The sequence below is a fragment of the Patiria miniata genome, unplaced genomic scaffold (assembly GCF_015706575.1).
Source record: "Patiria miniata isolate m_02_andy unplaced genomic scaffold, ASM1570657v1 HiC_scaffold_5, whole genome shotgun sequence".
Taxonomy (NCBI): domain Eukaryota; kingdom Metazoa; phylum Echinodermata; class Asteroidea; order Valvatida; family Asterinidae; genus Patiria; species Patiria miniata.
In genome coordinates, this window is record NW_024037072.1 from 34,275,082 (window position 1) to 34,293,462 (window position 18,381).

Genomic DNA, 18,381 nt, shown 5'->3' on the forward strand with positions numbered 1-18,381 from the left:
AATATAAAGCAGGTTATTAAAAAACTATCCAGTTAAAATTTCAGCTCAGTCGATATACTTTATGAGAAAAAGCGGAAATGCATCTTCAATTTATCAGCGCAAAGCAAGTTTCCGTCCGTTGCAAGCCTTTCAAAATGTGCATGAAACGATTTGACTTACAAACTCTTCTGATACTCTCTAAATTCTAAAGAGTGAAAATTCACTCCATTCGAGTGAAGAATCACTCCCACAGTTGGAAACTAGGGACTAGACGTTTTAGAGTGAAATTTCTTCCATCGTAAAGATCGAGGTTTCACTCGAGCTTCGACTGAAGTGATTCATGTCAATCGAAAAGGAGAGTGATTTTCACTCTAAAATGTCTAGTCCCTAATTTCACTCTTGGAATTTAGAGAGTATGATCCCAGTTTGTCACTCTGGTAAATAGTTCTCATTCAGTGACATGTAACCGATTGCAAACTAAAGTAAATTCGGTTAGTAGGGATGGGAGCAGTATTTGGCCCTAGCCATCGCGAGGAAATGATGGCAATTCCTTTTTTTTTCTTGAAAATGACAGCACACTATAGTTGCAACTCAGAGGATCATTGATCCTATTATGTACATTAATCAAGTAGGATATTTCATAAAAGTTTAGCAGTTTCGTTTTTGAATGTTTGTAAATGTTGTCCATTACGTTTAAGACCGATAATCTAGTAAGACGTTGTTTTTTTTCTGGCGACTTCTGCTCATGGTAAAGGTTATAATTTAGCACGCTTGATGGTCCTGCAGACACTTATTGTCAGGTTATTATAGGCAGTTTTTAAAATAGAGAAGAGTAAATTCGCCCAAGAGACGTCCGGTGTATTTTCAAAACCTATGCACCCAGACCCTTTAAACATGGGGCCATTATACTTAAATCATACCCAGTAAATAATGAACACTTCAAATGTCCCTCATTTCAATCTCCGGAAATTTCTAGTGCCGGCCAAAAAAGAGGGGAAAAAACAGGAAAGCCTCAAAATGGCAAAATTCAGTCCTCAAGACCATGCGGTCAAATCAAGCAGAACCCACGCCATAAAAAAAGCCAACCGGCTCAGGTTTTGCGAGTCTAGTGATTGGAAGCTAACAGGAGCAATGCTACTTATACTCTTTACATCCAAGTTGATGAAAGGACAGCATGATTGCACGTGCCAAAGAAATCAAACTCATCGCCCGCGTCTCCCCTTCATCAGAGGTCATAATTCACCGATACACAGTAATGAAAACACCAAATGAGTTTTGTATATCCGACTGTTCAGTCTCTCTTTCTCTCTTTCTCTCTCAGCTCCTGAGCTATAATTGTTATATGGATCTCCGTTCCTTGATTAAAGCCGTTTTTGTACCCTTCTCCTATCTTCTCCTTTGCATCTCTTTGAGATAGATACACACTCTTTGCCGTGATTAAGTCTCGCTCGCACCGTCGCCAGATATGAATTAGCTTTCAGGTCGGATGTCCGTGTCATATCATGCATCGCTCTCGGGACAATTTTCTAAATTGAAAATAGTAACCTTCGCCGTGGCGAGTGTGCCTGCCGTCCTAGGCTGTTGATAGGTCTAAATCCCCGGCGCTGATGCCCGTCCCAGACAGCTTGTAGCGGGACATGTGTCTTATTGTTTCAAGCTTTTTTTTCTCTCTTCGTCTTCAGTGCTGTTTTTTTGATTGCCCTGTCTTGTGTGTATTTCTTTTCTTGGCCTGCATGAACTTCCACCGTGATAATTGCGGATTTGGTGCAGGTAAGATTGATGGTTTGATGGAAGTAACAACCCGTGTTTCAACGGCTGCCAAAATGTTTTCGGAGGATCTCTTTCCACGTTTTATAGTCTCATAAAAAAAGCTCTTTTGGAAGTTCAATGGTGCATTAAGTGAAGAGGCAAACCACATGATGAAATATTGTGGTGTTCTCTAAAAAAAGAAGATGAAATAAGTACTGTTGAGTTCTCTTTATTGCGTCTGTATTAGTTATTTTTAAGATTATGCTTCAACCTCATCACAGTGGCTTGACCATTTAACGCACCCATTTTGATGGTCGATTGTGTGCTTCCTATTTCTTGATTTTTTTCATTTTAGCATAGGTTTATTTGAATTATGGTCACAGCATTTAAATTTACCAAGTTGTTTGTAAATATAGGGGAAATATATAAAGCATTTCGGGAATATGAGTTATGGGAGACCACTGTTTCTGTTTTATTGCTCTGATTCTCCTTCGTACTTGTTGATGCATTTCGATAACATAATTTCTTCTTCATGCGTAGTAAAGGAAGTGATGAACAAAACTGACGAAGATGATCCTACAGCCATTGGTTTTTTTTTCCAATTTACTCTCTTAACTTTGTTTTCTGAGTTCCACAGCTGCCTCGAAGACGTCGGTGACTCAGCCGACTGGATGATACTTGGTGGATTTCAAATGATGCCCGATGTCATTGCTATCGCATTACCATGAATCAATGGGCAAGCAGGTCCTAGCTGACAGTGCCTACATGTGACTCCCTGGGCCCCGAGACAACCCATTCCGCTAGCCAGGGCCCGGCCGCTCCGCGACGCCAAACGCTTGATTATTTCAGGAGTTTAGTTTCATATCAACTTATTTTCCTCCTGTCCATTCATTATTGTGCAGCTTTTTCTTGGTATTACTCCCGATAAATAATTCCGTCACTGGAAACCCTGTCTGCCTTTCAGATACTTGTCGGCGACTTCTTGGGGGCGATTGCAATTCCGAGTTGGGGGGGGGGGGGGATTTCACAAAAGGAGGGCCTGAAACCCTAGCTGGATTATTGTCTTCATCTGGTGCCAGTGCAAATACCATTACAATTTAACGAGACACATCATTTTGCAAATTTCAATTAAAGTGAGTCCGATTTCCGAGTTGCTGTGGAACTGTGGAATTAATACCTAAAAGTTCATCGACTTCAGGTCGCGTACAACAGACAATCTTGGGAACTTGGTTTTGTCCACTTTGACCTTCGGAAACATTTGGTTCAGTGTTTGAAAAATGAGCCGGTGGTATTGTGTTGTCATTCATTGTGGTGTAGGTTTATGTTACGACTTCCCTTTGCGATTTATAAACACATTTCTCTACATGAGTGTTGACAATAATCTTTACAAAAATTACTGGATGTGGATTTAACATCTCATGGTTTTCAGATAGGGTAGGGGCATGAGCAAGAGTGGAACATGAAAACATTGCCGGCGATCCTTTGATCTATGGCCGGTTCCTCTCGCAACTAATTGGGCGGTCGGATTAGTCACGAGTTACTGAAGTTTCACAAAGTACTCTGTAAGATGTTGACAGTAAAAGCTAATTTGGTGTTTTTGTTTTGTGAAATTGTTTCGTTGGAAACATTTTAAAAGCCCGTTAATTATTTGAGTTTCTTAAACCAAACAAAATATAAAGGCCAAGGAGTATAAAATGGCTGAGATGCTCAGAATGTAGAAAAATTTCGACACAAAAACGAAAACTAACTGAAATATATTTTGAAGCACAGTCTGAACTAAAGAGAATTGGAAAGAAAATGTTCTTTTTTAACGGCACTCATTAAAATATAATTCATATGCTTTGATTTCTTTCATCGTTATACTTTTTTTATTGGGGGGGGAAGGGCTTGGGGGCTACGTCCTTGCCTTTCCCACAGGCGTGTCAGTAATTGTCACACTTATTAGTATCCCCATTTGTTGTGCTACGTCGAAACAAGTGTTGTACTTGTTTCAAACCAGCGTGTGGGAACAGGTACCGGTATACCTTGCTTTTGTGGTCCATCGGCTGAGAGAGGGGAATCGAATTTCTCGCACGTATCGAGTTAATCAGCCACCAACATCGCGTCACCACCACACGAGACGGGGAAAAGTTGGGGACGACAAACACTTTGCCGTTCTGCGCATGGGCGAAGGGCCCTCCGTCAATTCTAGCGCAGTGTGTTGTGTGTAGTAGTACACTACCAACGAAGCTAAGCGACTGGCTGGTTGGTTGTTCAACCATGACCGTGATATAGATGAACACCGCTCTGTGATTCTCACAGAACCCTGAAACCAGATTTCGCAGGTGGACTTCACATGAACGCAGTCCTTAAGAAACATCTCTTCAACCTTAAGTCTGTTTACGAATTTCACTGCCGATTTCCCCAAACTATCAACCGACACTGAAGCTCAAAGGATAGCAAACTGCTAGTTCCACTGGCTGCAAAACCTTTTTACCTTTCAACTCTACGAGGACAACATTTCACCGAATCGGTGCCATCTCGGTCTGCCGTCTACACGCCACTCTGTTCCCATGAGGAGACAGAGTATGGCTCTGCTTAGCTCTGGCTACCCGGCCGCTTTCCAGGGCGGACTACCGTGCAGCGGTCTCCTCTCTATAGGTGTGCCCGGCACGTCGGCCCAACTACCGTACCCAAATCTGTCCCTGATGAGGGTCCCACCTCACCTGCCCGTCGGCTTCACCACCGTGGCCAATCTCTCCGCTGCTTACCTCCAGTCCGCCCAGCTATCGGACTCGGATTTCTCGCCAGTCTTGTCCAAACATCACGGTCACCACCAACACCACCACCACCGTCAGTATCCCCACCAACAACCACAGCTCCATCACACCCATGGACGGACTGCCAACTCCTCGTCCAAGCGCAAAGGTGTCACGAACTTCTCGATTGCCGGTATCCTGGGCCGGGACGACGAGGACTGCACGAATCCCAGCGAGAAATGCATAGACGCTAGCCCGTCCAAGACGGCCGAGGTGCCCGAGGAGTCCCCGGCAAATGGCCCGGGACTCGAGGCAAAGGTGCATGTTAAAACAGAATGCTTGAGCTCGCCCAAGGGTGATGAGGATGAAACGGACAACCCCCTCACGAGATTCTCCTGGCTGCAGTGCACCAGATATAAACCGCCCCGATTACCAAGTAAGTTCCATTAACCATCATAACCATGATAAAATGTAAGCTGTAGGGTTTATTCCAAGTGCTAGATGGTTAAAAGAAAATGCCAACAACAAAAGACCATAAAGACGATCGGAGTAATACTCGATTAAGACGAAAATCCACTACAGAATTATTCATTCACCACTAAATCCAAATAACGTGTCTTTCAATACCTCTCATGTGCATTTTGTCCGTCTTAGTTTTCTTATCATCTAAAATTTGGATTTTATTTTTAAACAGAACTATTCTCTGAATTGAACGACATATCGACGTGACTGAAGAAGCAGTTACATCATTTCATATGAAGAAACGTGAATTTATGATTATGAGTTGCCTTTTTCCCTACATACAGTAAGATTCATTTCCATCTATTTTCCCAATATGCAAAAACAAAAATTGGCAACTTTACCTAGGCCTATATAAAGACAACAATTAAAACAAAAATAATATTTCGGTATTTTAATGCAACTGCCTTTCCCTTCTGATTTCATGGACATATATTTCACTAATTTTGTGTCCGTCTAAACGAACTTTCAATCATTAAATCGACACTACTTTAACTGGGTTTTTTTCGACCAGTAGAACATATCACCTTTAACTTTTCCAAAAATCAATTAAACAAGTTGAAAACGGTTCTCCTTTGCAGCAAATTATATTTCAAACATGTCAAAATATTTTCAATTCGTCGTGAAACTTTTTTTTTTTCGGCATCTGAAACACGTTGTTGCGATGCCTGGGCAAACACATTGCAGTTTAAACAACCATACACAAATCCAAACCATCATTTTATCTGAAAAAAAAAATGAAATGGAATGACTTTGTTATGTAATTTTTTTTCAAGCAACGGTTGAACAGGTTTTGTTTCTTCATCCACCGATGGAATTAATGTGGGTTTTGTTTACAGTCAGTACAAATCACTTGCAGGCAACAGGTTTTTAGGTCTGATTAATATCACATGTCACAGAGACAAGCCTTGATTTTGAAACCTTTTCTCATTTGTTTTGTAATGTACATTATCCGTACATAACCAACAAACATCAGGTGATGGATGACACTTAATGAGCAACCGGTAGCCAAGGGATCTGCGCGGGTGCGATTCGGAAATTAATTACTCTTCGACATCAAATTGGTCTCGAATGTCCCGGCATACTGGGCCCGTTGACCGCATGATTTGCGTCACATTATCTGCTACTCCAGCAATACACATTACCTGTTTGTCAACATTTCAACCAGGAACAAATTTGACGTGTTTGATAAGCCGTTGTATTTTGGATTTATGATTGATACCTCTTTTTTTTGGGGGGGGGGAATAATAACATTGATTTTATTGTCAGGAGTAAAGAACTTCACTGCGTAAATTACATACTGCTTACTATATTCTTTTCGTGGAATGTTGTGGGATTTTTGCCGTGGTTTGGAGTTTACAGCTGTTAGTTATGGGTCATGCTTGGTTTAATTAAAACTGTTTTGAATGAGACGCACCGTCACGCACGTAACAGTCATTCTCGCAAACTTGTGAATAACGATGCAGCAATGTAAGTAAGATGGATCATTGTTTATAGCTCATAAGGAAGTTATTTGTTTTTTCCACCTGCCGATACGAATGTTTCACCCTGAATAATAACTGTACTCAAGGCTTCATCAGTACCCGAATTTTGTAACATTTATTTCGAGATTTTGTCCAAATAGAATCATGTGTTGATGTTTCAAATTTGTAATATTCAAACCTATAGAAAATGGCCTTAAAATTATCAGTGAAGAATGTTTCGTCCTGGTAACATAATATTTGTAAATTTATTATTATTATTATTTGGGGGGTTCAGCTGATGCATAATCACATTTCACATTTCAGAAATACTACATTTTGTGGTTTCTTATGAACAAATGATGTTTGAATATTGTCACCGTTATTTTATAATTCAACCCTCTTTTTTTATTTGCCGTTCTTGAACTTATGTTTATTAAAAAAAAAATTAAAATAAACAAACTAATCATTTAGTTTCTGTTGCACTGCATTTGGCGGTAATAGTTTTGTATAGTTTCAAAGTACAACTTTGACCGGGGACCATTACAACTACATGTATTGCGCTATAACATTCGCCCAACATGGCCGCCGAGTTGGCAGACTGTAAAAGGGAAACAAAACCATGACAAAACATAGGCCTAGGACTGAGAGAAAAGAAAAAAACAAGACTGTAGAGCTGAATGACGTGGCTGTCTCATCTCTTTGTTGATTGGGTCTTCTCGATCATTGGACTGTCAGTTCAATCAGCGCGTATCTCATCCCAACCCAGCAGGGGCACAATGAACCCCGTCCCCCTCCAACGCACAGCTAGCTGTTGCATGCCCCCGCTCCACCGGACGGGTCCCCACGATCGATCGGTGTTATAGCCCGGCTTGTACTCCCAGAAGCCCTGGCACCAGCTTGGATCAACATCCAAACATGAACACTTGCCAGCAGTCTAGCCAACCGCTGGGCATTACCCGTCTCTGAATTTCACAGAAATCCCGCCTAATTATACAATTTTTAGGCAAACATTTAGTTTGACACAGTGACAAGCTCATTGCTGTATGGACAGGTGGTGTTTACATTAAGCATTGTGAATTGAAAGGTTGACTGCTTAATGTATTCATCTGCAACATGTTTTGCATGTCACGGGCATGTGTTTACTTCGCCACACTGCACCTTAAATAATCCCAACTACAATATATACCAGATGGCATGTGTTTTCTAACAATATTAACCACTTATTACATAGTCTTGCATCACTGAGTTGCTGTGAAACTCTCCTCACAAAAAAATACGAACAGAAAAAGTCCTAAGCTATTCTGAGTTGCTCAAGGCGATATGCGGTGCTACCACGCGTGAAGCCTGTCCTACTTTTTTCACTTTTAGTCCAACTGTATAGATATGAACTATTATAACAAAGTACAAAGTAGTTTTTTCTGGCAATGAAACCTCATTATCGGCAGTTCCAGCAGGGGTATTTATCACTCCGATTAGGGAACAAGTTTACTTAATAGAGTTTCTCTTCTTTAGAAAAAAGGCTGAAAGGGCTCTATGAAGTGTTGTTTTGGATGGGCTAACTGCTGACCGGAAAACCATATTTCACCTGCGCCGGCTTGGCGACACAATGACATGTCTGTCGTTTTTTGAGGCCCATAAAAATTGATTTGTTGCAGTTTTTTCATTGTCTATTCTAAAACACGTCGTTAAGATGTATGTCAACATGTACAAAATATTACCAGAACCGGGTCAGATCGTCAGTAATTTCGCACAGCCTTTATTACACGTATGCTTTTTGTGTGAGATTTTGACAATTCAGCTTGCCAAGTTCGGTTGCAGTTAATAGTCTGTTAGAGATCCAATTACTGTATGATTTAGCCTTGGGTAGCGTCAATATTATTCATATGCATGGCTTTCCCAACCCTCTCCTTCAAGCCCAGAGGCAACAGGCAATTTCATTGAGCTTTTAGGCAAAAAAAGGGGAAAGGCTAGGCAAAAAAAGCTTTGTTAGCTTTATTTGGTATTGAACACAATACAAAATAGAGCATATTTTTCGATTCAAAGAGACATTCCGGATACATAACGGCCTGAAGACAATTACACATCCACTTGGCATGGTTTCAAAATTAAATGTTTTTTCAGTTTTGAAAAGAAAACATGAATATTTAATCTGCATTCAAATCTAACTTCAGTTTGCATCGATTCTCAACTATATATAAGGTGCAGAGTGTTGCAAAGAAAACAAAACAGGTTTTTATAGTTTTAGATATTCTTTCAATCGAATTTCCCAACACAGCACCGACGACTTCTGATCGTTTTTTTATGTTCTCTCCCGGAACATTTAGGAGCGAAGAGGAAGGACGGAGCCAAGAAGCGTAAGCTGGGCCGCAACCCCCGGGTGCCTTTCTCGCCCTCACAGGTCACCACGTTGGAGCAGAAGTTCCGTTGCACGCACTATCTCAGCAGCATTGACGTGGCTGAGCTGTCGGCAGCCCTCAACCTGTCAGAGAATAGGGTGAGTAATTATGACATGCTCCTAATTCACTTGTAACTCCACTTCTGAGACGGTGAGAGAAAGGGTCTACAGAGAGCTTCGGAGTCGATGCCATGAAACTGCTAAGCAATAAGACAAAACCGCCCATGTGTTAACCAAAGACAAAAAGGAGAGAGGGCAAAGCAATTTTTAGCGATTTTCCTCGCAAGACGTTTTTCGCTATATGATAATCCGTTTCTTGTTTAAGCAATTTATCTTCTTAGCTTAGTACAATAAAATGATGTGCTTAATGTGCAAAGCAGCTTCACTAAACCCCGGGCATTCAAATCAGATAATAAGTTAATTGTTAATCCTTCAGTTGCATGCATAATAGACATCGCATCACATTACCCTGACAAAATTGCCCTAAAAATTAATGATAAGTATGATTGTTAACTTAATATATCTTCACATTTGTCTGTGCCTGCTTAAGTTGCGGTGGATTATATGCTGATAGTCGTTTTGATTTTCACTCTTACAATAATTTAGCCATCGATTACTGAGATCGGTGCTAGGGAAAATTGGCTAAGAAAACTTCCGGAAATGTTACAATGACTCCCGTGGTTTCAACCGATCAAGTCTGATTTGGGCTGCACCATCAACAAATGTGTCGCGATTAGTTTGCAAAGCCGGCGTCCCAGCAATTCCGGATGTTAAGCCGTGCCTTGCCAGTTCCAACTTCGCTCCCGATCCTTAAGTCCATCTGATCCCCTTCGCCAGGAAACATGTACCAAGAAAAAGGTGTCACTTGTCGTTATCCGCAATGGCTTATAGTGCTATCCACGTGAAAAGATCGCGTTCTGATGGATAAGGAAAAGCACAAACTAAGGCAGAGATGTGCAAAAGGGACCTTGTGGAATTCCCTTGTGTGAGGCAATGTACAATGATTGATTGAAGTAGGGTAATCTTCATGTAGCTTTAACTAGTTTGGATAATAAAGAGTTGTTCTAAACGGGGCGCGTTTATATAGCGGAAGGTCCAGTTAAGTGTGAGACATAATTTTTGGGGGAAGTACATAGTAAAAGCCCTTAATTCATAAATGTATTGGCTGAATCTGTGCAAAAAACTATTTTACAAATACAAATGCTTAAAAATGAAAATAAGTTTATCTTCTGCTGCTAGAATTATGTCGATCGTGTATACACCAGTCGTCGCTTCATCTATGTTTTCTTAAACGCAGTTGCTACTTTAAAAAAAAACTGGCCTTTAGTGATTAACTACATGGAAAACACCTTGTCTTCACTCAAACAACTGTCCGTTTGCTTATTGTGCATTTAACATTTTAAGGTATGATTGGTTGAAACGTGGATACTGACTACCCATTGGACTTAAGTAATAAGCCTCATCCATGTTGAAGCATTGTAATTACCGCACGACAAAACGAACTGAGTGATATCCGATCATATCGCGTGAGAAAAGAAAATTTATGACGAGAGACTGTATCCCGCATGGCAATTTCCTTACTTCTAGCAATATGATATAAAATAGAGCAATATACAGGAGCAATAGGGATAATTAGAATGCACTCTGCACTGGTCTAGCAGCCATGGTTCCACGTTGGTGTGATTCATCGATAGGCCTATACGGCCGCAGCCTAATCAAAATTCTTGCCTAATCGGACTTTTACTCAACGACTCCCGATAAGAAGGTCTGATCGCGACCAAGAGCTCATTATCAACTCGTCAGGCTGTCGCAGGGGGAGATTTGTACCTGCCTTGTCTGGCGTGTGTCGAAATATGGTTTTCATCGAAAAGACCATATATGGGGAACACTTGGTTGACATCCACGTGCGTTTTGTAAATGCCAATTTGCTGCGAAATTCAACCCCCCCCCCTCCCCACTGTAGAAACCCCTAGTTAGATTTGACTAGAAAACAGTCAAGTTTTATCCAGCTGACTACAGCTAGGGTCAGCTGGGTGCAGGTTCGATTGTTCGTTTTTCTTTTAAGTCAAATTTAATTCGAGTGTTTTCAGAGTGTCCCCTGCCCCTAAAGGGCTGAGAATCTTCGCCTGAGAATTGTAAATGAGGGAGATCAGTACGTATAGTGGAGACACAATAGAACAAAATTTGCATAATAACAGCGATCTGTGGGTTATTGGTATCCGCATCCACAGTCGCAGGCTGCTCTTATTGAGGGTAAGGGTGGCAGGGCATGTTGATGAAATTGTAAAAAAAAAAAGGCTATGGTATTAAGCGGTCATGATCGTGGTCACATGACACTTAGTAAAAAATATAATAAAACAATCACCAAATGTAGACTTATTTCAGTTCCACCGACGAAATCCATTTCAAAGTATCCCTCGAAGTCTAAACTCCGCCCCCCCCCCCCCCCCCGTCAAAACAAGAAATAGTCCTGAAGCGTTTAAACTTGATCGATGACAGTTGACTTGAAGTATTTGAACGAACACAATCATAGAGGTGTCGCTCATAAGACCAAATAAAAAAAAACATGTTACGCGTCCTGCCTTTTTGAAAAAAAGGAAGGAGGAGGCCCTTTTTTTTTCTTTTTTTTCCCAAAACGACTGGCCAGGCTATTTTTCATTATCTAATCTAAAGCATTTACTCCGTCCATGCAGTGGAAAAAATTAACCCCTATAGTATCCGTGTCAAATTCTATTCTCGTGGAAAGTGCAGTTGTGAACGCGGTACAAAGCACCCCACACAAATGCCTGTATGACTTGTTAATGTAATTAAAACTACCATAAGAAGGCGATGGCCACACTCGTGCGGGCGACCCCCGACTGCCTCATTATCCGTGTTAATTGACTTACGCATTGTGTGGTGTTAAGTCGGCTTCCTCATTATTTAAAACAACGCCACTTTCCACCCCGTCAATTATAGAAAGACGGCCCACTGCCGTGGGCGATGGAAACATCGCAACGTCCCGTGCGTCTATAGGGGAAAAGTAGTAGTCATTTTAACGGGTTTGATTGGACGATTCATAACTACACAAAGCTGGGAAAATATTGGCGATAAACAGTTTTATTATGAGGAAGATTAACTTTGCCATGCTGGTGCATACATTTCTCATTGGATTACTTTTCTTTGTTGTTTTTTCTTGCATTCGCAAATCTGTGTGTTCCCCATCTCAATTCATGTTGTCCATGTCATGACTTCACATTATCTTTATGGTTTGCTTGTATTCCCAGTTCACATTGTGTGACAGGGGATACGTGGAAACATCTCCCTTTGAACCTTTTTGAAAGGCTTTATAGTTAAAGATGGTACCCCGTGGTCATCAAACATGTTTTTTTTTTCTCCTAAAGAATTTTCAATTTTTATATTTTGTTTAAAACGAAAAAAATCTTTTACGGTTTTTGGGCATCTGCAAGTCTGTGGAAAGAGCTTTCATATTGCGCACGAAATAATGAACCGCCCTCTGAGAGTCGAATTATTGTAGGACCGCAAATAATTCGAGTTTTGTAAAGAAATATAATTCAATAACTAAACGTCGGTGAAATATTTTTTTCGTTCGACGTCTCATTCAAAAGTGAATGACAAATAAATTCTGCTTGGAAAATAGCAAATGAAAAAAAAAGTTATTTTCGGTGTCAAACTCGAAAGTAGAATGGGGAATACATCTTTAACGATTTTTTGCGTCCAAAAAAACCCCGATATTATCAACTAGTCCTCGCTTAAAAGGACCTGACATCAAGCAGTTTTCTCTTTCAATTTGATGATCAACTGAAAGCACTTTGGAGAACCAACATGACAGTGGCTGAATTATCTGTAATCAAAATTTTTCACAAACCTTCATCTGAAGATTGCACTTTTAGTCCATCTCAAGCAAATATTGATTCGTCTTATTAAATAGCCTTTTGCGTTTTGTTTAAATGATTCTGTGTTAACGAAGTTCCTAAACTTCCCAACCGTTAAAAACAAAATACCAGCCTTGATTCACATAAATGTTTGACTTTCTCATACTAACTATTATTTTTTGCCGAATATGCAAAGTTTCGGTAAAATTTCATCAGTAAAATTCGACATTCCTCTGCCATGTCAAACCAGGGTCATACAATCTATAGGAAGCACTTTATCGATACCGTTCGAAACTTGAGCCTTTGATACAGCAAGGCCTAAAACCAACAACAACATGATAGTATAGCTCTTCAAAACAACACACAAACCTATTAAACAAAGCACATACTGCCCCGAGGGGTGTCCAACTAACAAGTTAACTCGTTTAGTCCACTTCATTGAACCGCAGCATCGGGTCCAGACCCGCCGGCTGTGGTGGGGAAGGGCCGACGGAAAGGTACGGTGCATAACATACGCGCCGCTGCTAAAAAAGCACCGTAGACACTTCAAGATCGGCCCGGGGGAAAAGGGCCCACTACACGGCGTCACCGCTCCAACGAGCACCGCTTGTGTCGCGCCGTGCTCGTCCCAAAAAAAATACGCTATAAAAGGGGAGTCCTTGCCTCGTTCGTCAAACTGTCAATACACAAAGGATTTGCTACATTTTTGGTCTATTAAACCAAGGATAGAGATGATATATGTTTGTGACTTTAATGACTCGAGACTAAATGCGTAGTTTTACGGGGGAGGGGGGAGGAAAAAATCAATAGTATACTTTATCATAGAATTGTTGGTATCATCTTCCGCATATGGGCGTGCATGCTCATTATAGAGTGGGTTATCATACGTAATGCTGTGTTTGGAGGATAACACAGTCCCAAGAGCCCAACGCAAAGACATAATGATGCCATATGACGGAAGAATCGAAATTAATGATGTGATTGTGAATTTAAAATTACCTAATACAGTCGAGTCTCGTTATAACAAACTCGTTCGGACCTAGCCAAATTGTTTGTTATATCAGAATTTTGTATTAAGAGGAACATCAGTCCCATTCATTGTGCACATAAATGCACAGTCGGGACCAAGGCTTTATGTTTGTTATAACCAGAATTTTGTATTAACAGAGTTTGTACTAACGAGAGTCGACTGTAGTTCTCTTAATTGAGCGGGTGGAGGTATTACTTGGTCAACAGTTTGGACCCCTTCCGTCTTTGTCTAGCTAGATTTTCAACGTTTGGGTGGGTTTTTTCCCGATTTAAAAACGCGTTTTTGTCGACAGCTTTTTCTCGACGTAGAAGGAATGGCTTACATTTTCTTTAAAATTAACGTCATGTTGGTGAAACAGTATCTTTTCAAGCTATTCGCACCAATCACGGAATTAAGCAATCTCAGTGAATCGTCATGTACAATTACATCAACTTACAAACAATCTAAGTGAAATTTTGCATGAGAGAACTGGGCACACTTATCGTGGCATTGAGACAATTTTGTGGGCATGATGCTACAGGCTAAACTTTAATTGTTTGCAGGAAATACCAAAGATCACTTGTATTGTGGTCAATGAATTTGACAGAATGCACTTTCTACGAACTCCTTCTGTGGTGGATATAGCGCACTGGTCGAGAGACCCCCTTTCACATGACTTCACATGTCATAAACAAGTTAGCGGCGCGGAGGCAACGCGTCGCCGAGGACGGGCCGCGACGCGACGGGCCCGGGGTCGTCTGTGGGGCCAGGGCCCCGCGAGCAGGCCACTTAACCCGGGCCGTCTCGGTGTGGCGAACATCGTAATAGAACGGTGAAACGATCCGTATGGCACGGAGGAGTAGGGATAGTCGAGATAATAATACCCGGTCACACGAGGCAACAAGCCTGCAAGTGAAAAAGAAACTGCCGTGATACCTAACACCACGGCGGTCCGATACACAGTTCTTCAAGTTGTTTGTACCGTGGATACTGTATAACTTGACGCGGTCATAGGGCTGTAACATACAGCTATCACTTTCCCAAATGATACTCTCAAGTTAAATAAAAAAGTTCATTTACCGGCTGAGCACGGCTCTCAATTATACAATATTGGTTTCAAACTGGAGTCAATGCACTCCTTCATGAAAGATTGGACACGAAAAAAAACCCCAAAAAACCCGAAATAATCTGCCTCTACAAGGTTTTAAAAAAAACTCCCCATCATGTACCATGTATTGTTAACCGAAGCAAGTCAAGGCGCGTATATTGCCTGGGAGTGCGAACCCCTTGCGACATGCCTTGAAATTCCTCCTTTTTTTAACAATTTCCTTTTTTGTAAATAATAATGTTAATATTATGTGCCACTGCATTGGAAGACCAGATAGTAACATTAATGTAATCATAGTGTCAGAGATATATATAGAGCTTTATGGTAATGTGAATGCAAAACAAAATAATGTTTGTAACGTTCAATCTCAGCACATGTTGTTCTCTATGTAATGATAAAACAATTGTCCACTCTTGTCCACTGGAAAACTGTCGAAAGTTTCAGAAGCACTGCAACTTTCCCCATTTGTTATTTCCTTCGAACCACTTACTCCCGTGTAATCCCGATATCTGTAATAGAAATGTTTTTCTCATTTTTGTTTTGCTTTATAGGTCAAAATCTGGTTCCAGAACCGAAGGGCTCGGGAGCGCCGTGACAAAGAAACAGCCAGCAAAGACACCCCGTCCTCACCGAGCCACAGCCTGATGAAGCCCTGCGGCTCCCCGGCACCGGCCGCCGGGCCGTCCCCGCTGATCGGCATGGGACATCCCGCACTGTCTCCCTCCCCCGTAGATGGCTGTGCCTCGGCTTTCACACCGCTCTCGTACCCGTTCAGCCGTTAAGTGTTATCCTACCGTTCACCAGCTTTGCATGTCACAGTGTTGGTTAAACCATAGCTCAGAATCTCTCGTTGTTGTTCAAAGAAGAAACTTTTAGAAATTGTACTTTAGAGCATAAAAGTACTAAACTAATGTACCATTTTGTGTATTGTAGGCGTACAATGTGGAACGAGGCGAGTCGTATTTTACACTGAATGTTCAAAGAGTACCATAGGTTAGGTATAAAAATGTTAAATGTTTGCTAATCTTTCAATGATTTTTTTAGGCATGTGGGCACCGATAAAGAAACACTGATTTAGATTTCATTGATGACAAGTGTTTGTTTCAATCATTCCAACTGTATCAAAGTAAGTCAAGGTTTTCTTAATTGATATAAACAATTTACTTTCTTCTGAAAAAAAATCCCAAGAAATTGCTTCAGAGTTTGTTTGAGCATACCCCTCAGAAAAAAAGAGAAAAACATACCCTGCTGTGTTGGAGTCCGTAATCGTCGTGTCCATTCATTTCATACTTGTATGACGGATTGAAAATCTCTTGGTTGTACCTGTCAAAGCTTTCAAATTATATGCACCTATATAATTGTACCTGTAAGAAAGATGGCATATTATTGCATTTTATGCTCACATTTCAATGAAAAAAAAATCCAGTGAAGGTCGCCACTAAAATTTGGGCTGGTTGAGGATTTCAAAGGAAAAGGATTCTAAATTATTTTTTTCAAGGTGATTCTGAAAGATATTAAGAGGTACCATTTAAAAACCACCCACTAATCTGATTCAATAATTTTGGGTGGAAGTTGATGACTGCATGTTGACCATGTTTTAATCCAACGGGCTATATTCACAGAAGGCAAGAGGGTGGTGTTAGAGCTGTTAAATCCTTCAGACGCAAAGTGAAAAGTCCAATATGTTATCGGTGGGATAACTTCAGTTACCTAGTGAATTGTATCAGTGTAGTACATAAACATTAAATTGTCGGTGAATAATGATGCCATGTATATAAAGAACATCTTTATGAGTACACTGTTTTGTAAGATACAGTAATGTAGAAACGTTGTAAATATAAATTAAATATTGTTGAATGGAAGAAAGTCAGATGTTCACATTCAGTACTTGGTGATGTCTTTTGTTTGTTATTAAGCTGTGCAATACCCGTCTGCGCATGCCAATCATAGAAGAGAAAAGACAGCTGCACGACCGATTCAGCCAAATGTTAACAAACTGCAAGACTTGGCATCGATCCCACTTCATGATGATGATTGATGCGACTCTCACCTTGTGAGGCGCCCTCTCTTGAATGATAACGGTCAAATGACTAGATGGTGTATTTATGAACACTTTATGAATAGTTAAATATTCTCGGCGTCTTTTATAGATTGGCGCGAAATTTTTTTACAATAAATTCGCTCACAAATTTGTACAAATTTATACCTGAAAAACGAACACGGGTTAAAAGTATACGGCTTTTTTTTCTCTCCGACACCATGTGACAGTGGCGACAGAGGGCGCTAATCAAAACAAACAAAATGTGGCGCGCAACCACATGGCGTAAACAATAATAGGGTTGTAGATGAAGGCAGTTTCGTTCAAAAATAAAAAAAAATACCATATACTCACAACTCCTGAAGGTGATTAATATATACACTTACATTAAATTTAAATCTTGATTTGCCATCTCCTTTCTGGTCACATTTTTTGTCAGGTATACGAATGCCCCATTCACAATAAATACAGTCCTGAAACCAATCTCCTTTTGAAAAATAAATGATCCCTCCACTTAATGAGTACAAATAGAGCAATTCTCACTCCAATGTAACAACTTCGCCACATTAAAACCCTAACCGCCCTGAATCTTATTTGGAGGATTGAGTTTACATGGCAAAAGTGCGTTACTGATTTCGTGGGATGCACTTTCAAAAGTCTTGGGCCGGACCTTGCATTGTTTTTGCTCAGCCACGCATAAATATAGGCCTGGATTATGCTTGAAATCCTTCCTACTGCTCCAGGATGTCGCTGGCCAAGCCTCAACATGTTGACAGTCACTGCCGCAGGATTTTGCAGGATTCAGGCAGTGGTCACCCTAGCCCTCTACGGTCCACATTCAAGAAATAATGGAGGAAAATGCAGGATTAAATTGATGCTATTTTTCCACGAGGCCAATTGGACTTTTTTGCAGGATTGAGGCTACATCTCAGCAAAATGGCTTGTCATTTTGTGTTGCTAATGTCATGTTGGTCTAATCGGTTGTATTATTTTGTATTGCCTCAAGCTATACCCGAACTATATGTCAGGTTATATCGTGCATGCATTGTATTCTACGGGGCCCAGATTCTCCCCAGAATAATTACTTTCCCGTTAATTTGAAGCCGTACGGGTACGGGCATGCTTCATAAAAAACGATACCATTCAACACAGTTTCCATGTGAATTTGCAATTTTGTTTTTACTGAGATTAACAATTTTCAAAAGTGACCAACCTTGATTAACATGTCGTATTTTACGAGCCGTGTCTGCCGAAGTAAATCTGGGCTAATTCCGGCGGGAGTTCAATGAGCAACGCCACCATAAAACGTTAAACGGGTGATTAACGCGCACTGCAGTGGAAATGAGCTCGTGTCAAACCCTACAAACCTATCAACTGTCTCTTCATTAAACCTCCGATCGTCATCATCAAGATGAAATCTCTTCTTTTCCCCCTATCATCTACAAAATAGCCAATTTGGCGGTGAGGTGGTACGTCTTTAACCAATTTGCGAGTGGTAAATACATCCA

The 18,381-nt window shown here is 40.8% G+C and overlaps 1 protein-coding gene across 1 annotated transcript; it reads left to right on the forward strand.

Moving 5' to 3' along the window:
• The first annotated feature begins 3,894 nt into the window (after positions 1-3,894).
• On the forward strand, positions 3,895-16,719 carry LOC119741520 (homeobox protein MSX-2-like). The gene is made up of 3 exons (XM_038217305.1): positions 3,895-4,902; positions 8,773-8,942; positions 15,387-16,719. Exons 1-3 carry the CDS (start codon positions 4,281-4,283, stop codon positions 15,615-15,617), a joined length of 1,023 nt encoding a protein of 340 aa, XP_038073233.1. The 5' UTR covers positions 3,895-4,280; the 3' UTR covers positions 15,618-16,719.
• The last annotated feature ends 1,662 nt before the right edge of the window (positions 16,720-18,381 follow it).